The following is a 22,814-nucleotide window of genomic DNA, read 5'->3' as shown; positions in this document are numbered from 1 at the left end:
AAACCAAAAATATACGGTTAAATTATTTTTCAGTAAAATCACTCTAAACCGCTCCTAAATATTCAAATGAATACTGTTTAGTAATTAATACGCATAATGTTGTAATGTCTGTTATTGTATTATTCAAGATAAAAATATAACATCCAGCTATCAAGTGACTTTTATACTCAGATTTTTTTTCTTCACAAAAATAAGTACAGATGAGGAAATCTTAAATTCTGTTGAAGGTGCAATCACATTATATTTTGAGCAACATTTTCTGACATTTTTCAGTTTTCATATATTCCTTTTGTTACCTTTTGTTGACAGGGGAATTTTCGACGCCCTGATATGGCGTATATTCCCCATTCGATTTCTGTTTTTTCTTGCATCGACGGTTCCGGTCTGTGCCGATTATCTATTTATATAGTTGATAACTGGTGTGCTGAAACTTTTCCTTAGTATATATGCTTCTTATATTTGTTAGGTATATTTGCACCTGGTTAGAAACATTAAAGTTCAAAACTTCTCTCAGTATATATCTGACATATCATAACGTTTATTAATCCAGTGTTTGTCAAGCCTTGTTTTAAAAGTGTCAACAGTTTTTGCATTAATTATCTCAGCAGGTAAATTGTTCCATGGTGTAACAACTTGATGTGCGAATGAATTTAACCTGATGGATTTCTTTGCTCTTGGTTTCTCTAGTTTAAGTTCATGCCCTCTAAGATCACTAGCAGAAAATTTGAAAAATGCACCCATGTCTATATCATCGACTTTTTTTAACAATTTTGAATGTCTGAATGAGATCATAGCGTCACCTCCTGTATTCTAGCGTTGTTAACTTCAACTCGCGTAGTCTCTGATCATAGCTCAAACCCTTCAATTCAGGAATCATACGGGTTGCCCTTCTCTGTGCATTTTCTAGCATTTGTTTGTTCTTTTTCATGGTTGGGAAGTAAACAAGATTTCCATAGTCCAGATGGGATCTGATTAATGATTTATACAATATCAGAAACAAACTTTTGTCAACAAAGCAGAACTTCCTTTTGATCAGCCCAGTAATTTTATTCACCTTGTTAACTGTTCTATTTATATGTTCATCAAAATGTAGGTTACTTGTAAACTCAATTCCAAGGTCCTTTTCACTAGTGTCAGTTTTCAACGTATGCCGGTTATCATCCTTATCGGTCATAGCATATTTGAAATTACATTTCTTGTTACCGTAGTTAACTACCTTGCACTTTTGGACATTTTGTTAAGAGATTTTTGTAAGTAACAAAAAGACATATTACAGGGAGTAGATTATGAAAAAATAATTATGAAAATTAATAAAAGTGATAAATATATATGTAACTTTGAATTTGGGAACAGGGATATATACATATGAAAATGTAAATTCATGTACAAACGCACGCAATTACAAAGTTTTAAAATTCATGTGTACAATGCACATCACAATCACAAATGCAATGCAATTTATACTAATCATGCTGGAGATGTGATAGAAATAAACACTTTATTTTTGAAAGACCCTGGTCTGAACTCTGATATTCAGATACAATGCTTTAGGGTATAGCAGACAGCTAACTAATTCTTCCTGCATTCCAATGCAAAGAAATGAAAATAGTAGTTTTTTTTCAGTATATCAGACAGAAAACATCTCTATTTAAAACATTCAGCTTTTGATAGAAATTCATGTGTTTTTTCTCTCCAAGCCATTGTTTACATACGCGCTGATTTAGGGTGTACAGGATAGCTTTGGTCATTTTTTCCATTATTAGTTTAAAATCCACATCTTAACAAACTTTCCAAGATTTCTTTACTATATATCAGAATAATAATGTATTCTCTTTTCGAAAACATTCAGCTTTTTAAATTTCTATCAAATACTTTTCATTCACTGACGTTTTTTACATATACACTGATTTAGTCTATAGCGGATAGCTTTATTTTACATTTGATGACATATGAAAAACAAGAAACGCGGCAATGCCACGAAACCAGGTTTTCAACACTTTTCATAAGAATAAACAAGAGTGCCAGAATGTCACAATATACGCCCGTCACAGCAAATTTCTTTACTCTAGCACCTGTATTTGCAGATGTAATTTTAATTTTGGTTGTTTAGTAATCATTGTAATTCTTTTGTTTTTCTAAGTCCACAAAAAAACTCCTTACCAGGTAGAGATACCTTAAAATACACCTAAAATTAGAAAGTAACAACTATGTTGTACCACAGAAAAGTGGTCTTGGTTTTTTCCTACAGTCAATTATAAAAAATTTACAATATAAGTTATTTATAGTAACAACTAAGGTTAATCTTTAAAAAAAAAAAAAAAAAAAAAAAAAATTGTAAGTCCACACAGAAATCCTTACCAGGTAGAGATTGGTCAAAAAACACCTCAAAATTGGATGTAACATGCATGTTGTACTACAGAAAAGTGGTCTCGATTTTTCCCTACGTCTAGTAATGAAAAAGTTACAATATAAGCTATTTATAGTAACAACAAAGGGAAGTAATTCTAAGAAAGGGAACTGCGCAAGACACTTCGTCTCATTATGGTGTATAATTGTGCCAAGTTACATCAAAATCCCTCTATGCATGAAGAAGATATGCTCCGGACAAAGTTTTCATTCTTGTATCCTTTGACCTCTAAGTGTGACCTTGACCCTAGACCTAGGGACCTGGTTCTTGCACAAGACACTCCGTCTCATGATGGTGAACAATTGTGCCAACTTTCATCAAAATCCCTCCATGCATGTAGAAGATATGCTTACCCTAACCCTATTTTTAGTAACAATGACCTTGACCTTGATCCCAGAAACCCCAAAATCAATCCCAGCCTTTGTCTTGATATAAGCAACATACATACCAAGTTTCATCATGATAGCTCATTCCTAAGTTAAGTTATTGACAGGAAACCCTTTTTCTATTTTAAGTAACAGTGACCTTGACCTTGACCCCAGAAACCCCAAAATCAATCATAGCCTTTGTCTTGATATAAGCTACATACATACCATGTTTTATTCAAATATCTTTACCGAAACAAAAGTTATTGACCGGAATCACCAGTTTCACGCCGCCCGCCCGCCCGCCCAACCGACCAACGACATACCCCAATCTAATAACTCAGGTTTTCGTTGAAAACCTGGTTAATAACACAACAAGCAAACATTTAAAATGTATGTCAGAATGTCTGTTCGCATGCCAGTAAAAGAATGATATGAAAATTTATACAATAATTCAAGTCTTAATATAAAATTTACCAATCTATCCTCTATACCCTAAAATCCGCGAATTAGGGACGATACGGACCATGGGACAACCCGGACCAGACAACCCGGACCATACTGGGGACAACCTGGACCATGTTGTAGGACGACCCGGACCATAATTTTTACTTCAAAATGTAATAATAATATAAATGTGAACAATATTCATTGTCAGTAAACTTCATTTACCGACAAATGTTTTGGATGATCTTATCGTGGACGACCAAGACCATCATTTAGTGAGGTTTTGTAATCCTTTAATTGTTGTCAAAATTGTAAAGTCTGTCTATTAAACATGATTTTTGAAATACTTAATTGCAATTATGTTTGCCTTTTCACGTAGGTGCAACATACATATCTTTAATCATACGTTTATTGAGATCCTTACCTTTTCATGTTTTAAATGTGTGACATACGTGTCTTTAATCATACGTTAATTCGATACAGGTAATTATATAAAATTAAAGACCATGCATATACATTTATATCAATAGCTTTTACGATAATAAAAATTTCAATTACCACAACGTTTCCATTTGTATCGATGTACAATACGATTTTGAAGTCTTGCAAGATTACGTATATCATACTTTATTAAATAAATTCCTCTATTCACTAAAAAGCACATCAGAGGTGATAATTCAATTATTGAAGTTGTGAAGTGGTATTAACGAGGTATAGCTCAATTAATGATTTTTATAGTGTTATTAACAGGGTGATAATTCAATCAACCTATGTTGCATCAAAGAACTATAAAATACATATTTATTTTATAGCTCTTTGGTTGCATATTAAAGCGGTGATAATCACAGATTTTTTGTTTGTGAAAAAAATTGCAGTTATATTGTTTATGAAAATATCACCAAAGTACACAAATCAATATTCAAGGCCGTCGCAGACGGTCCGTCCGGCAGGCAGGATAGATTAAAAGTGCCGAAATATTGCCTTGCTAATTATCCACAACGAGCGGCATCTGTCATGATTTTCCGTGGGGTGTGAAAACTTCGGCACACTTGGTGTCAAACATATCAACCTTGCTTGATTGGATTAATCATAATTAAATGCTTATCTGATACATCTGGTATGATCTAAAGGGCGATTGTTTTATAATCTATATTATTTTTTTTTCGTGAAAGAAAATAGTCGTATATTTAAAAAATTGGAAACAATTGTGTTTTTCGCAGTATAATAAACAAAACTAACCGAAAGCTAATTTTTTTCTAATCATTTTCAATAATATCTTAAGTAATTGCTTTAAATCAAATAAAATGCCGGCGTACATCTAAACTATATAAGACGGCCATGATGGCCCTATATCGCTCACCTGTTATCATTGCACTTGAGGACAAGAAGGTCCTCAGAAAAAATATCTAAGCCCAAAGGACAGGAACAACAAAGGGAAGAAATTTAACCAAAAAGAAAAAAAATCTTACAAAGTATAGATATGTTAAAATACACCTAAAAATTGGAGGTAACATCCATGTTGTACCACAGAAAAGTGGTCTCGTGTTTTCCCTACGGCCAATAATAAAAAAGTTACTAAAAATAAGCTATTTATAGTAACGTAAAAGGGAAGTAATTAAAAAAATAAATATTGTAAGTGGACAAAGGAGGATCTGCCAAATAAATCTGTTGACATAAATGAAATTTCAGATCAGTATCTTCAGTAGTTATGGAGATATACCCATTTTAATTTGAAATAAAGGGAGGTAATTTGACATAAAATCAGTCCATAGTTATCTACCATGATTGTCTCAGTCCAACTAATAACAATAATGAAATTTCAAATAAGTCCTGTAAGTACTTACTGATATAAATCCATTTTGATTCCAATCAGGGGAGGTAATCAGATATAAAATAACTCTGGAACCTACGACTGGATCTGATTTGTCATGGAATCCAAGATTTATTGTTGTTGAAGATATTTTGGAAGTTTGTATCAAATCAAACCATAAATGAAGTCTCTATATGGCTGCAAAAGCCAAAATAGCCGATTTTGGACCTTTAAGGGGCCATAACTCTGGAACCCATGATGGAATCTGGCCAGTTGAAGAAAGGAAGCAAGATCTTGTGGTGATATAAGTTGTGTGCAAGTTTGGTTAAAATCAAATCATAAATGAAGCTGCTATTGTGCAGACAAGGTCAAAATAGCTAATTTTGGCCCTTTCAGGGGCCATAACTCTGGAACCCATTATGGAATCTGGCCAGTTCAAGAAAGGAACCGAGATCTTATGGTGACACAAGTTTTGTGCAAGTTTGATTAAATTCAAATCATAAATGAAGCTGCTATTGTGCAGACAAGGTCAAAATAGCTAATTCTTGCCCTTTCAGGGGCCATCACTCTGGTACCCATAATGGAATCTCGCCAGTTCAAGAAAGGAACCGAGATCTTATGGTGATACAAGTTGTGTGCCAGTTTGGTTAAAATAAAATCATAAATGAAGCTGCTATTGTGCAGACAAGGTCAAAATAGCTAATTCTGGCCCTTTCAGGGGCCATAACTCTGGAACCCATTAAGGAATCTGACCAGTTCAAGAAAGGAACCAAGATCTTATGGTGATACAAGTTGTGTGCCAGTTTGGTAAAAATCAAATCATAAATAAAGCTGCCATTGTGCAGACAAGGTCAAAATAGCTAATTTTGGCCCTTTCAGGAGCCATAACTCTGGAACCCATAACGGGATCTGGCCAGTTCAAGAAAGGAAGCAAGATCTTGTGGTGATACAAGTTGTGTGCAAGTTTGGTTAAAATCAAATCATAAATAAAGCTGCTATTGTGCAGACAAGGTCAAAAAAGCTAATTTTGGCCCTTTCAGGGGCCATAACTCTGGAACCCATTATGGGATCTGGCCAGTTCAAGAAAGGAACCGAAATTTTATGGTGACACAAGTTTTGTGCAAGTTTGATTAAATTCAAATCATAAATGAAGCTGCTATTGTGCAGACAAGGTCAAAATAGCTAATTCTGGCCCTTTCAGGGGCCATCACTCTGGTACCCATAATGGAATCTCGCCAGTTCAAGAAAGGAACCGAGATCTTATGGTGATACAAGTTGTGTGCCAGTTTGGTTAAAATAAAATCATAAATGAAGCTGCTATTGTGCAGACAAGGTCATAATAGCTAATTCTGGCCCTTTCAGGGGCCATAATTCTGGAACCCATTAAGGAATCTTGCCAGTTCAAGAAAGGAACCAAGATCTTATGGTGATACAAGTTGTGTGCCAGTTTGGTAAAAATCAAATCATAAATAAAGCTGCCATTGTGCAGACAAGGTCAAAATAGCTAATTTTGGCCCTTTCAGGGGCCATAACTCTGGAACCCATAATGGGATCTGGCCAGTTCAAGAAAGGAACCGTGATCTTATGGTGATACAAGTTGTGTGCAAGTTTGGTTAAAATAAAATCATAAATGAAACCACTATCGTGCAGACAAGAAATTGTTGACGGACGGACGCACAGACGACGGACGAAGGGTGATCACAAAAGCTCACCTTGTCACTATGTGACAGGTGAGCTAAAAAAAATGTAAACTTCGATTCTATCTACTTTAAATTCTGAAACCGTATGCTTAACTCAACAAAAAATGGCTGAAACTAACAAATTCCTTAATTTTTGCGCACCGTAAATAAACCAATTAATTTCAAGCTGCGGTTTCATATATTAATTATCTTACTATCCCCTTTGTGAATGGCGTTATTAATGTTATAAGAATATAATTATATTTCTAAACCAACCAAAATAAGTTTTTAAACATGGTAAGAGTTAACCAAAAACTTTGTTCCGGGTCGTCCATAGTACATGGTCCGTGTCGTCCATGATATGGCCCGGGTCGTCTATAAAATGAGCCTGTAAGTTAACTTTAATAAAAATGAGCAATGTTCGTATTAGACATTATTAGTTATTCTTAAACTTCAACATCATGTATTTGATACAAAATAGTGGTGTAGAACTTTGAAAAACACAGCTTAGTTCATTCTGAAACGTGGTCCGGGTTTTCCCAAATATGGTCCGGGTTGTCTGGTCCACATTGTCCCATGGTCCGTATTGTCCCAGTACCAAATCCGCTATACCCTAAAGCACTGTATTGATATATCAAGTTATTGGAATCTTGGACGTTTCGACCCCAAGACATTTCGACCCCAAGACATTTCAACCCCAAAATTCAATTTTCTTGGACAATTCGACCCCAAAGACATTTCGACCCCAAGACATTTCGACCCCTCAGAAATAGTTGTATGTTTTCATTTTATATTTCTTCCATTTTGCATATTTTAGAAAATATGAATATATAGATCTATATAAATATTCTTTTTTTAAATGAATCATACACAAAATACATGTCAGTGAATAAACCGCGCTGACCGGAAAGGACCAGCCGTATGTTTATTATTGGAACTAATTGAATTATTTCTTCATGTTTAATTTGATAATTTAAGAAGAAAATTATATTATGAAAAATCAGTTTTTAAAAGAATTATATCATGTTTATATATGAATATAAAAACGTTTACTGCATTTATTGCCAAAGCACCATTAATGTCCTTTGAATATATGCGGCGTAACAAACACGCGCCTCTGTTTAGTCCTGATAGAGTTTGATTGGATTATCACACCTATTGATTATATCAATTAATCAGTATATTTGTAAGAACACACAAGTGACATGTGACAAATAATGTCTAACAAGGTAAGTACAGTTAAATATTATAAGCTTTTATTTAATTTAAAAGCTAACAATTATGGCGATTATGGTTCATCCGCGAGTGCGCAAATTTCCAGTGCGCTCAACAAATTTTCAACTTCGTATAAAAACGTTTTGCGCATTTTATTTTCCTTTTGTAAATTAATTTTTTTTTTTGAGATATGATTGAATTCTATCATTAACCCTAAAAATACGATTTTATATTAAAGAAATACCTGTGTACATTAGAGAATTTTAGGACATGGAAATTCCGAATGCACAAATTTCCAGTGCGCACGCCGATTTTCAATCATGTACAAGACGTAACGCGCAAAAGTATTTTAATTTCCTTTTGAAAAATAATAATTTATGATATATATGTTTGAATTCAGTCATAAATCACTTCAAAAATACCGTTTGTTGAAGAAATACGGGTGTATTTCGGTTATGGCAATTTCCCGCGTGGTCGCCGAATTTCAGTCTGTTATAAAATCGTTTTACGTTAAAGAATTTTATTTATCCTTCTGAAACTTATTTATATTATACACGATTTCTGCAATAAACCCTACTAAAAAATCCCATTTATTAATAAAATAAGGGTGTATTTCGGTAATGGAAATTTCCCGTGCGGTCGCCGAATTTCAGTCTCATATAAAGTCATTTTGCGTGAACGTAATTTATTTTCCTTTCGTATTTTATTCATTTATGATATATATGATTGAATTATTTAAAAAAAACCTTCAAAAATACATTTAACTTACAAAATACAGTTGTATTCCGGTTATGGAAAATGTATTCCGGTGTATCCCGGTTTTTTAGGTGGATTCCGGTTTAATATGTGATCGAAATAGCTTTAAGTTGTTTAAATCATACTTTTAAAATCATACTTTAAATCACCTGTGTTTGCTAAAATATTTAATATAGAAAAAAGTAATACGGCTGCCACATTTTTTCCTTACAGATATGAAATATGATAATTTTTTCCCCGTTTTTAACAGAACAGTACTCACATATTCTTATATTTTGCAGTAACTGGGATTTCGTGTTTGATATTTTACAACTGGTAGGAATGTCGTTCATAGAAAAGAAAAGAGCAGTTTGTAAATAACAAAAATCATATTAAGGTATTAGGCCCCTAATAGCAATGTTTAAAAAATGGCATTTGCTTGGTATATTCTTACAGTTGACCGTGCTTCGCACTTATATGCAAATTTTTAAAAACTTTTACCATGCCGTTTTTATAAATTTTGTGTAATTTATGGTATTTCCTAAAGCTCAAGTAGAGACAAATTTCAAAGTGGTGGCCTTTATCCAAAACCTTTTCAGAGAATTTATTATTCCATTATTTGTTATGAAAGAAACATCAAACTATTGGTAAACAATCATAAAACTTAAAATAAAAACTGTCAATAACATTTTTTCTAGTGTGCCTAGAGTAAACGGATTTAATCAGACAGAATTCCAACTCCAGTATTGAAAAATTATGGTCGAATCCTGTGTGTCAGTTTTGAATTTTGCTCACTTCATTCAAAAATAACCTTGGGGCAGATGTAAAACCTACCTACATTTCTTCCACAATATGTAATCTAAAGAGTGAAGGCAAAATAGAGAACTTTTTCCGCATGTAACTCAGTATTTTTTAAAGATGTCTAACTCTACCCCTTCTGTTTTACAGGTAAATTCACTTTTAACAGCATGAAATCGCATATCAAATTATTTTTTTCCCATTTTTGTACAATAATCAATAACAAGTCTTGAAAGAAGTAAAAACTTACTAGAAAAAAAGGAAAACAAGGGGAAAAAAATTTGGTCCCAGTAGGGCTTGAACCTACGCCCCCCTGAAAATTGCTGTCAAAGTAGGTTTATGGTAGGAATTGAATACTCTTCAAAAAGGAGGTACTCTATTATGGGCCTAATACCTTAAGCAAATACTTTATGTGTGCGTCAGAATCGCTTACGAAAATAACATATAATGCGAAAATAAGAAATATGTTGTTTAATTTCCTCTTGTTTTCTTTACATTTTCGCCCAAATTAAAGATAATGTTGACACATGTTTATAAATATCCGATGTCACCACAATCGCTTAATTGATTGTTAATTGCAATGCGCACTGCAGATAAATATACACGTGCTGTATATTAACAAACAATTAATCAAGGTGTGATAATCCAATCAAAAGATCACGTTTTTCTGATTATGATTTTAATATCAATATAATGAAGATTGTGACATCTTAAACTTCTTTGAGTTACATTATAATTATTTATATTTGGTTGAATCCCATAGAAATGAGATGCATATATCTTTCAAAAAAAAAAAAAAAAAAATTCTAATAAAAATATTATATATACGTATAAAGAGGTATTAAAGATGACTTTATTAAAGTTATCTTCATAATTAAAATCAGCGAAATCAGCCCCTGATTTAAAAATCTTTTTTTTAATATAGCCGTGTACTAAAATAGTCTTTAAGATGATTTGAAAATATAATTCTAACACGATCCAATTCATTTTTCTATTAAACAAAGAAGGCAGAAAACAGTGAATTATTATACAACAAATCACTGTTCTGATGACACAGTTATTACGTCATGGCGTCAAACGGCATAGCAGCGCGCTAGAAAAGAAACCGATTGAAAACGGGCAAATATTTAATGCATGTCATCAAGGATGTACTTAAAAATCCTTTGTAACGTGTTAGAATCAAAATAATATATCTCATTTAGTGATTTGCTCTTGATTAAATCATTGTTTGTCGTTCAGTTGCGTATTATTATATCACTCGGGCTGCGCCCTCGTGTTATAATTCCTTCGCATCTGAACTCCAAACAATGATTTATTCAACGACAAATCACTGGATGAGATATATTATTTCTTAAATTAACACCAAGTATGAAAATATGTTATATGAAGGTTATTTTAAGATAGATAATCAGAACGATTTGTTCATAAATTATGTACGTAATAAACGCGGCTGATACATAAATCCCGTTATTTAAAGTTAATAAAAAAAATAATTTATAAATGATGGATTATTTCGTTACTTTGAGATAAAAATCACTCATTTTTCATATGAAGGCATGTACTAATATAGTCTTTGAGAAATTAAAAAAAAAAATTTAGAAAATAAAGAAATTTAGACAAATATGGCTCATTTTCGTAAAAAAATCTTATTTTCACGAAAATAACAATATTTTAACATTTTAATTGGTAATTCAGCATTATTACATTTTGAAATTGCTCAATTATCTATAGATTAAAGCTTAATTATAAAAATGACGGCATTCTTAGATGTTTTCAGGCATATCATTGAATGGGGTCCAAATGTCTTGGGGTCGAATTGTCTCTTGGGGTTGAAATGTCTTGGGGTTGAAATGTCTTGCAAGTTATTTTACACCTTTGAAATAATAAAGTTAAAACAGATCTGTCTGTAAAATCTATGTATATATGTGCACACGTTACCCCCTCCCCCGCACACACACACACACACACACACACACACACCTCAGTTGTGTCTGCATCAATTTTTACATTTTTTTGGTTGTTGTTGTTGTTTGGGTGAAGAATGCCGAACATATCCGAAACAGCCGAGATATAAAAAATTGATTTTAATTGGCTTACACGAAGCACTTTCCCCGTGTAGACCAATCATATTTGTTCTTACATACAAGAGAAATGTTAAGCAATCATGGCTGCTGAGTTGTCGGGAAATAATTTTCTCGGGAGAAAATTAATTATTTTGCTCTGTATCTGCGTTGTAAATGGACGAAAACATCATCTTGATATAAAGGTTAACATGAGTTTAGAAAATATAGTAAAAATTGTCCAATTTAGCCGTAACATCCCTCCTCCCACGGCTTAGAAAAAGGTGTCAGCTCTTTAGGTCTTAGAAAATTTTTATTATCCTGTTGTCCAGTGGTAACATTGGCTTACTACGAAACCAGGGTCGTGCGTTTGAGCCCTCACTCCTCTAGTCAAAATAATTAGAGTTCAGATTGTTTTATATTTGTGATTGGGCAATCTAAACTTAAAAACTTTGAAGAACTAAAGACTGGAGGATAAATCCACAGGAGTCTGAAATTCTATCAATAAGACCATAGAAGTCTATCTTTACAAAAAAATACACCCTATATATATATAAAATAAACACCAGGAATGAAACATTAAAAACCCATGGGTCCCTGAAAATACGCACGGAACACAGGGTGATCGCAATTTAGCGAGCGTGGTGAAGAAATAACACTAAAATACACCTACCACACTCGACAGTATTCAAATCTGATACACTTTACGAGAGTAATCGGACATTTTCTGAGGTTTTCCGAGATTTTCAGCTGTCGCCGAAGCCATTCACTGACGTCACAACAATTACAGCGCCAAGATAAAGATAAAATACTTATTTTATCCTTTAAAATTTGTACATCGAGTAAATAAGTATGGGACTCCTATTGGATTCCAGGACTCCTGTTTTTGAAATCCTAGTGAAAGCCCTGACAACATATGTTTTCCTACTAAACAAAGAAGGATGAAAACTGTGAAAATATTCAACAATTAATTTTTCCAACTTTACAATTATTATGTCATGTGTCATGTACTTGAAGAAAGAAACAACACCGAGTGACTAGCTCTAGAGTATATTATATACTGACCAAGCATACATACAAACATACAACTATATTATGAGTAGATGTATATACCAACTTATAAGACAATACATCACATCCCCTTTTCTTAATATAATAGGATTAAATTAAATTTTAATTAAATTTTAAATTAACTCAAAGTTGTAAGATTTTACAGTAAAACAATTCTAAAAAATTCTCATGTCCTTGGATGAACTTCACAGCTGTATTAATCAACTAACTTCCACTGATAATGTAAACCATTAACTAGCGATAAAACTGTCTTGTGTGTGGGCAGTGCTATAAATCCAGGCAATTATAAACTCATTTACACTGTGTTCAGTCAGATAAGATAGTTCTGTAATAAAGTTAATCTTGAGAAACAATGAACTTGGAATGATATCAATGATAATTTAAGTATGAAATAATTAAGTATAGTTTCTCTGGAATTTGTTCCGTTAGATATGAATAATTAAGAAAAAATTGTAAATTCTCTGTTTTTACATTTTGTAGATTTGACCAGCTTAGAAAGTTAACATTCATTCAACATTTTTACATAAATGCAATTACATAAAAGCAGGTTAAGTAATAAGCACTATTAAATCCATCGAAGCGAATTTAAGTCCATCAATTAGAATTTTTTTGCACTTGTGATATTCTATGATTTATGATTAAAACTTTTAACATTTTAACCACTAGAAATAACACTTTTCATCTTATCTACTGCACTAACAACATAATCACGAAATTTGCTTGGCTGCTTGATTTCTCTACCAGATCTCGTCGTAATCGTAGGTTTTGGCAGGTTTTCCGAGATGTGTGTGTCTGTATGTTGTTGTTGTTGTTCTGGCTCGGATGCATTTTGCATATTTTGCGTATTGTCATCTAAGGATGCTTGTGGCGGAATATCAGGCTCAATTTGAACCGGTACCTTGCTAGATCTCAAATGTCTGCGGTTTCGCCTATATTGTTTTCCATCCTTGTTCTCCACAATATAAGATCTCGGAGTGTCATGTTTCGATTTCACTTTTCCTTCTTGCCATTTATCATTATGACGAAACATTACATTTTCACCATTTTGAAGTGGTTTCAAGGCTTTTCTTTGCGCATGCCGATCATAATAAAATTTCTGTTTCTGCTGACGTTTTGAGAGTTTCTCTGATATTTCTTTAGAATTGTCAGGTTTCAATAGTTCCTTAGCAATGGGTAACTTTGTTTTCAATCTTCGGTTCAGGAACAATTGTGCAGGTGACAGACCTACACCATCTAGTTCCGTATTTTTGTAATCCATTACTGCTAAATTTGGATCAAGATCATTCTTGTTGACTAACCGTTTGATAGTTTGAATACAACGTTCCACTTGACCATTTGAACTTGGAAAGTTCGGACTCGAGGTTGTGTGTTTAAATCCATAGCTTTTAGCGAACTGTTCAAATTCAAAACTTGTAAAGTTTCTGGCATTGTCACTTATCACCTCGTCTGGTATTCCATATCTCGACATATGTGATTTTAAATATCCAATCACACACTGACTTGTCGTATTTTCTAACTTTGAAATTTCAGGCCATTTAGAGTAATAACATACTGAGATTAGATACGAATGTCCCTTTCTCTCGAAAATATCAATTCCTATTTTTCTCCATGGTCTGTCAGGAATTTCATGTGGAATTAGAGGTTCCTTTGGGTTCCTCGATTGGTATCGAGCACATATTCCACAACTGCTGACTTTTTCTTCAATGTCTTTGGTCATCGAAGGCCAAAACAAAGCATCTCTAGCTTTTGCTTTGCATTTCACTGTCCCAAGATGCGTTTCGTGTATTCTTTCGATCATGACTTTTCGCATTGCTCTTGGAATTATCAACTTTGTTCCTTTGAACAGTAAGTTTTCGATTTGAGTAATTTCATCTCTATAGTTCCAATATGCACGTATTTGCATATCTACTTCATATCTCTTATCAGGCCATCCATGTTTTACTACATGTTTCAGCATGTTCATTTCATTGTCATGTTTCATGACAGATTCTGTTGCTTCCCTGTCACTGTCTGAGACAGAAATATAGTCACACAACAATATGTCATAATCTTCAACAGAAAATTGGTCACTGTCACTCAAGTATGATCTGCTAAGTGCATCAGCGAGATACATATACTTCCCAGGTGTATAAATAACATTCAGATTGTATCTTGTCAACTCGAATCGCATTTTCTGAAGTCTAGCTGGAATTTCATGGATTTGTTTCAGAAATATCGACTGAAGGGGTTTATGATCGGTTTCACATAAGATCTTTTCTTGCCCATATATGTAGTGATGAAATTTCTTGCAACAAAATACTATCGAAAGCATTTCTTTTTCCAACTGACTGTAATTCATTTGTGTTTTTGTTAGAGCACAACTTGCAAATGCTAAAGGCTTGCCACGTTGAAGAATCGCACATCCCAGTCCTTTAGAACTGCTATCGCATTGCAACGTAACGTCTAGCTTCGGGTCGTAGTATGCTAACACAGGTGTATTGGTAATCATGCGTTTTAATTCGTTCAAACATTCATCTTCTTGTTGTCCCAAGTAGAAAATAACATCTTTTTTTAGAATTCTACGAAGAATTTCAGTTTTCTCCGATAACATTGGAAGAAATTTACTTAGGTATTGAATAAATCCAATGAAAGTTTTCACTTGTTGTTTGTTTTGAGGAGGTTTCATGTCCAGCACAGCTCTTATTTTCTCAGGGTCCGGTTTTAATCCATCACTTGTCAAAGTATGTCCAACATATGACACAGAGCTTTTCCTTATGTCACATTTGTCCTTGCTAAGCTTAAGATTATTATCTTCTAATCTTTGCAAAACTTCTTTTAGTCTTTGATCATGTTCTTCTGTATTTGTGCCTGTGACTAATATGTCATCCATAATGACTTCAACGCCATCTATATCATCCAGAATTTCAGAAATCACGTTTTGAAATACCTCACTGGCTGATTTTATTCCGAATGGCATTCTCAAAAATCGAAATTTTCCAAAGCACGAGTTGAAGGTGCATAATTTCGAACTTTCTTCATATAACTCAACTTGCCAAAATGAAGATACACAGTCAAGCTTCGAGAATACTTTGGCATTTGGAATTCTTGTGACTACATCTTCTATCGTTTTCAATGGATAGTGTGGCCTTTTGATACATTTGTTCAAATCGGATGGATCCAAGCAGATCCTAAGAGAACCGTTCGGTTTCACTACAGTCACCATATTGTTTACCCAGTCCGTAGGCTCATTTTCTTTTACAATTATTCCTTCTTCAAGCATTCTATCGAGTTCGTCCTTGACTCTCGAACGCAGTTTTACTGGAACATTTCTCGGCGGGTTTACAACGGGTTTTGCATCTTTTTCTATTTCAATATGATGCTTTTTCGGAAGGCATCCTATACCTTTGAATAAATGTTGAAATTTATCTTCAACAAATTCATTTCTTGTACTGACATTTTGTTTTGTTTCCGCCTGTACACCATACACTCGCTTTATCAGTCCTAGCGCGATGCATGACTCAACGCCAAGTACCGTAGGTGCTTTTTCATGAATGATATGAAATTTAATCTCGTGGGAACCATCATTGATGATACAAGGTAAAGACAACGTACCTATGGGCTTCATCGTGTGTTCACTATAAGATTTCAAGTTAACCCTTGTATTCTTGATATTTCCTTTAATTCCCAGTTTTTTCAAAATTTTCACACTCATAACATTGCACTTTGCACCTGTATCCAGTTGCATAGGTATGCAAATTCCATTCACTCTTACTTGTACTGTCATGTTATGTGTAACAGAATTTACACTTTTGTCACTTGTCGAAATTCCCATATATCCAAATTCTCCGCTGGTATCACTGTCACTTTCTGAAAAGTCGTCCATCATGTGTACTTTACCATATCTAGATTTCCTCTGGGATTTTGATTTACACATTTTCTCAAAATGTCTGGGTTTCTTACATTTCCTACAAGTTTTTCCATTAGCAGGGCACGTAGCTGTGGTATGCTGGTATCCACATTTAAGGCATATCCTTGGTTGAAAGTATTTCGCTCCTGATTGTTTTGGTTGAAATGTTTTTTTCTTTGATACTGGAGGTTTTCGTTTGATTCCATGCAAGGATTTGTCTTCCGACTCCATTTCTTTTACTTGTGTTTGAGATATTTCATGGGTTCTGGCAATGTCCAAACAATCTTGCAGTTTTAAATCTGAACCTTTTCTAATTAAGCTTTCCCTAATTTTATGCGATTTTACTCCAAACACTATGTGATCTCGCACAGTTTCATCATATCTGTCTTCTGGGTAGCCACAATCTCTTATCAATAATTTCAAATCTGTGACAAATTGTTCAAAAGTTTCATCTTGTTTCTGTACTCTTGATTTCAACAGATATCGTGAATAGATAACATTCGACTTTGGTTCACAATATTCTTCTAATTTTGTGAAATGGGTTTCCAATTTCTTTTTGTCATCATTACTTAGAGTCCATGTAGAATAAATATCTCTTCCTTTCTCTCCTACCCATAACATCAAATAATTGACTTTCTGTTCTTCCGACTTTGAATTTAAAGGTCCACCAAACATGAAATTACAGTGCGTTTTGAACTTTTTAAATTCCGTTTTTAAGTCTCTAGAATCCCAGTTGATAGAAGGTGTTTTCACTTTATATTCATCCATCTTTTTATAATGGTGAATTAACAAATAATCAGTTTTTAGCTCATCTGATTTTTTGAAAAAAAATGATGAGTTATTGTCATCACTTGAGCGGTTGTCGGCGTCGGCGTTGGCGTTGGCGTTGCCTGGTTAAGTTTTATGTTTAGGTCAGCTTTTCTCCTAAACTATCAAAGCTATTGCTTTGAAACTTGGAATACTTGTTCACCATCATAAGCTGACCCTGTATAGCAAGAAACATAACTCCATCTTGCTTTTTGCAAGATTTATGGCCCCTTTTGTACTTAGAAAATATCAGATTTCTTGGTTAAGTTTTATGTTTAGGTCAACTTTTCTCCTAAACTATCAAAGCTTTTGCTTTGAAACTTGGAATACTTGTTCACCATCATAAGCTGACCCTGTACAGCAAGCAACATAACTCCATCTTGCTTTTTGCAAGAATTATTGCCCCTTTTGGACTTAGAAAATCAGTTTTCTTGGTTAAGTTTTATGTTTAGGTCAGCTTTTATCCTAAACTATCAAAGCTATTGCTTTAAAACTTGCAACTCTTGTTCACCATCATAAGCTGACCCTGTACAGCAAGAAACATAACTCCATCCTGCTTTTTGCAAGATTTATGGCCCCTTTTGGACTTAGAAAATATCAGATTTCTTGGTTAAGTTTTATGTTTAGGTCAACTTTTTCTCTTAAACTATCAAAGCTATTGCTTTAAAACTTGCAACTCTTGTTCACCATCATAAGCTGACCCTGTACAGCAAGCAACATAACTCCATCCTGCTTTTTGCAAGATTTATGGCCCCTTTTGGACTTAGAAAATATCAGATTTCTTGGTTAAGTTTTATGTTTAGGTCAACTTTTTCTCTTAAACTATCAAAGCTATTGCTTTAAAACTTGCAACTCTTGTTCACCATCATAAGCTGACCCTGTACAGCAAGCAACATAACTCCATCCTGCTTTTTGCAATAATTATTGCCCCTTTTGAACTTAGAAAAATCATTTTCTTGGTTGAATATTATGTTTAAGTCAACTTTTCTCATAAACTATCAAAGCTATTGCTTTAAAACTTGCAACAGTTTTTCACCATCATAAGTGGACACTGTACATCAAGAAACATAACTCTATCCTGCTTTTTGCAAGAGTGATGGCCCTTTTTAGACTTAGAAAATCATGGGTAGGACAATATTTCTATTATAAAAAAAAAATCAGATGAGCGTCAGCACCCGCAAGGCGGTGCTCTTGTTTACATTTCTGACACCATGTCATGTACTTGAAGAAAGAAACAACACCGAGTGACTAGCTCTAGAGTATATTATATACTGACCAAGCATACATACAAACATACAACTATATTATGAGTAGATGTATATACCAACTTATAAGACAATACATCACAATGGCATTAGACAGCATAGTGGCGCACTGGAAAAGTGCAGTCTGATCATGGTCTGCTCAGATTGCTATTCAGTCAGTAAATTTTCAGTAAACACCCCTTCAATTGATAAATGGTAGTTGGTACTGCCCAAAAAAGAATGTTGGAACAGTCCATTTTAGAAATCTAGCACGGTAAGGGTTAAAGGACGACATTATTTTCAAAGAGTTTGAAATTGAGCTTAAATTACTTATTTGTCAAATTTTGGATTTGAATGTGTTATCTTTCCTTTGCACTGGTAACTTCCTCAATTTGTATTTGTCCACCTCCTTATCATATCATAGAAGTAGTATGTACATTGTACAGCCATAACAGCAAGGGGAGATCACACATTTCTTGTCTGTCTCAGTTTCATTACATAATTTATCAAACTGAAATAATTTTTCAATTGATTTTTGCAGACTGATGACCGGCAACAGTATACTTTGAGCAGTTTTGGATTCTTGAAGCATGGAACACTTACTGTTAACGTCACCAATTTTGTCTTTCCTCAGTCATCATCAACAGTTGATAACACTACGGTAGGAATTATTAGTGAATAATTGATAACTCTATGTAAACAATTACAGTACAATAATTTATTAGGATTATAAATAAACAAAATTTCTCAAAGCAGCCAATGAGGTAGGAATTGTTTCTTCTGATTTAGTTTTGTAATCTGAATATTTAAACATTTCATATCATATATGATGTGAATTTCATCATCATATTTCACCTGTAAAGCCTTGGATGTTAGGTCTGTCAGAAACCACTGTCTTGTTATGTTTGACCTAGAAAATTATAAGATTGATGTTTTTATTTTGCAGTTTGGTTTTACCATAGATGTGAGCAGTAATACAGGGGCCAGTGGATATATGGTATGTATTTAGCAGTGCTCTGGCTACTTTAAATTACACTTTAAAGAAATGATAAACAAATATGACTTTATGAGACGGAGTGTCATGTGCAAGAACCAGGTCCCTAGGTCTAAGGTGAAGGTCACAGAGGTCAAAGGATAGAAGAATGAAAAATTTGCCTGGAGCATTTCTTCTTCATGCATGGAGAGATTTTGATATAACTTGGCAGAAATGTTCACCACCATGAGATGAAGTCGTACGCAAGAACCAGGCCCCTAGGTGTAAGGTCAGGGTCACGCTTAGACCAGTTTTTGGTATGTAGAGATATGCACCTGTACCAGATTTTGGTATGTAGAGATATGGACCTGTACCAGTTTTTGGTATGTAGAGATAAGGACTTGAATGTACCAGTTTTTGGTATGTAGAGATACAGGCCTATACCAGTTTTTAGCTCACATGTCACAAAGTGACAATGTGAGCTTTTGTGATCACGCAGCGTCCGTCGTCCGTGCGTCCGTGCGTGCGTCCGTGCGTGCGTAAACTTTTGCTTGTGACCACTCTAGAGGTCACATTTTTCATGGGATCTTTATGAAAGTTGGTCAGAATGTTTATCTTGATGATATCTAGGTCAAGTTCGAAACTGGGTCAACTGCGATCAAAAACTAGGTCAGTAGGTCAAATAATAAAAAAAACCTTGTGACCTCTCTAGAGGCCATATTTTTCATGGGATCTGTATGAAAGTTGGTCAGAATGTTTATCTTGATGATATCTAGGTCAAGTTCGAAACTGGGTCAGCTGTGATCAAAAACTAGGTCAGTAGGTCAAATAATAAAAAAACCTTGTGACCTCTCTAGAGGCCATATTTTTCATGGGATCTGTATGAAAGTTTGTCAGAATGTTCATCTTGATGATATCTAGGTCAAGTTCGAAACTGGGTCAACTGCGGACAAAAACTAGGTCAGTAGGTCAAATAATAAAAAAACCTTGTGACCTCTCTAGAGGCCATATTTTTCATGGGATCTTCACGAAAGTTGGTCAGAATGTTCACCTTGATGATATCTAGGTCAAGTTCGAAACTGGGTCATGTGCCGTCAAAAACTAGGTCAGTAGGTCAAATAATAAAAAAACATTGTGACCTCTCTAGAGGCCATATTTTTCATGGGATCTGTATGAAAGTTGGTCAGAATGTTCATCTTGATGATATCTAGGTCAAGTTCGAAACTGGGTCAACTGCGTTCAAAAAGAAGGTCAGTAGGTCAAATAATAAAAAAACCTTGTGACCTCTCTAGAGGCCATATTTTTCATGGGATCTGTATGAAAGTTGGTCAGAATGTTCATCTTGATGATATCTAGGTCAAGTTCGAAACTGGGTCAACTGCGGTCAAAAACTAGGTCAGTAGGTCTAAAAATAGAAAAACCTTGTGACCTCTCTAGAGGCCATACTTGTGAATGGATCTTCATGAAAATTGGTTAGAATGTTCACCTTGATGATATCTAGGTCAGTTTCGAAACTGGGTCACGTGCCTTCAATAACTAGGTCAGTAGGTCAGATAACAAAAAAACCTTGTGACCTTTCTAGAGGCCATATTTTTAATGGGATCTGTATGAAATTTGGTCAGAATTTTTATCTTGATGATATCTAGGTCAAGTTCGAAACTTGTTCAACTGTGGTCAAAAACTAGGTCAGTAGGTCTAAAAATAGAAAAACCTTGTGACCTCTCTAGAGGCCACACTTTTCAACGGATCTTCATGAAAATAAGTCAGAATGTTCACCTTGATGATATCTAGGTCTTGTTCGAAACTTGGTCACGTGTTTTTAATAACTAGGTCAGTAGGTCAAATAACTAAAAGCCTTGTGACCTCTCTAGAGGCCATATTTTTCATGGGAACTATATGAAAATTGGTTTGAATGTTCATCTTGATGATATCTAGGTCAAGTTTGAAACTGGGTCAACTGCGGTCAAAAACTAGGTCAGTAGGTCTAAAAATAGAAAAACCTTGTGACCTCTCTAGAGGCCATACTTTTGAATGGATCTTCATGAAAATTGGTCAGAATGTTCACCTTGATGATATCTAGGTCTTGTTCGAAACTGGGTCATGTGCCTTCAATAACTAAGTCAGTAGGTCAAATAATAAAAAATCTTGTGACCTCTCTAGAGGCCATATTTTTCAGTGGATCTTCATGAAAATTGGTTAGAATTTTTATCTTGATGATATCTAGATCAGATTCAACACTGGGTCACATGAGCTCAAAAACTAGGTCACAATATCAAATAATAGAAAAAAACGACATCATACTCGGTTTAAAACTGGGTCATGTGGGGACAGGTGAGCGATTCAGGACCATCATGGTCCTCTTGTTAGTATGTAGAGATACGGACCTGTACCAGTTTTTGGTATGTAGAGATATGGACCTGTACCAGTTTTTGGTATGTAGAGATATGGACCTGTACCAGTTTTTGGTATGTTGAGATATGGACCTGTACCAGTTTTTGGTATGTAGCGATACATACCTGTACCAACTATTTTGGCTAGATCGTGGCCCTTTGGAAATTGGTTCAGTTTTTGTATAAATCAACGTTATGTCAAAACTATTTGACATGTGGCTTTGAAACTTTGAACACTTGTTTATCATCATGATCTTCATCTATAGGCAAGAGTACATAACTCTAACAAATGTTTTGGCCGAAATATGGGCCTTTTTAGCTCGACTATACGAAGTATGGAGAGCTATCCTACTTGACCTGGCGTTGGAGTCCTGCGTCCGCACTTTGGTTAAAGTTTTGATGCACTTTCTCTTTATCTTTGTTATTACTTGATGGATTTACTTCAAACTTAAAATAGTTGTTCCTTATCATCACTCACAACATATGGCACAAGGGTCATAACTCTGGCACCAATAAATCATGAATTATCCCCACTCTTTACTTAGAATTTCAGGTTAAAGTTTTGGTACACTTTCACTTTATCTCAGTTATTACTTAATGGATTAGATTCAAACTAAAAATAGTTGTTCAACATCATCACTCAAATCATATGACACAAGGGCCATAACTCTTGCACCAGTATTTTATGAATTATTCCCCCTTTTTACTTAGAATTTCAGGTTAAGGTTTTGGTGCACTTTCACTTTATCTCAGTTATTACTAAATTAATTTGATTCAAACTGAATGTAGTTGTTCCACATCATCTCCCACATCATATGACACAAGGTCCATAACTCTGGTACCAATATTTAATGAATTATTCCCCCTTTTTCTTAGAATTTTGGGTTAAAGTTTTGATGCACTTTCACTCTATCTCAGTTATTACTA

General features: G+C 34.3%; 2 protein-coding genes and 1 long non-coding RNA gene across 4 annotated transcripts in view; 2 read left to right on the top strand and 1 right to left on the bottom strand.

Annotated features, from left to right (window-relative positions):
* Positions 1 to 5,152, top strand: part of LOC128548893 (uncharacterized) — a 191,344-nt gene extending 186,192 nt beyond the window's left edge. The window contains exon 3 of the long non-coding RNA XR_008367325.1: positions 5,014 to 5,152. This is a non-coding gene — a long non-coding RNA (uncharacterized LOC128548893). The remainder of the gene's footprint in view (positions 1 to 5,013) is intronic.
* Positions 1 to 11,511, bottom strand: part of LOC123538010 (NF-kappa-B inhibitor-like protein 1) — a 33,146-nt gene extending 21,635 nt beyond the window's left edge. The window contains exon 1 of one of the 2 annotated variants that reach the window (XM_045322075.2): positions 11,437 to 11,511. The gene's annotated coding sequence lies outside the window, so the exon portion shown is untranslated. Of the gene's footprint in view, positions 1 to 296; positions 320 to 11,436 lie in introns of those variants that run through there. The other variant, XM_053524459.1, reaches the window with a different exon arrangement.
* Positions 11,512 to 11,591: 80 nt separating this feature from the next.
* Positions 11,592 to 22,814, top strand: part of LOC123538173 (protein GPR107-like) — a 34,855-nt gene continuing 23,632 nt past the window's right edge. Inside the window, exons 1-3 of the mRNA XM_045322167.2 lie at positions 11,592 to 11,722; positions 19,066 to 19,185; positions 19,471 to 19,521. Coding sequence (XP_045178102.1) covers positions 11,621 to 11,722; positions 19,066 to 19,185; positions 19,471 to 19,521 — 273 coding nt within the window. The 5' untranslated portion in view covers positions 11,592 to 11,620. The remainder of the gene's footprint in view (positions 11,723 to 19,065; positions 19,186 to 19,470; positions 19,522 to 22,814) is intronic.

The sequence above is a fragment of the Mercenaria mercenaria genome, chromosome 15, assembly GCF_021730395.1.
Source record: "Mercenaria mercenaria strain notata chromosome 15, MADL_Memer_1, whole genome shotgun sequence".
NCBI classification, from domain to species: Eukaryota; Metazoa; Mollusca; class Bivalvia; order Venerida; family Veneridae; genus Mercenaria; species Mercenaria mercenaria.
Note: the sequence above shows the minus strand (reverse complement) of the source record. Positions and strands in the feature narration are given on the sequence as shown.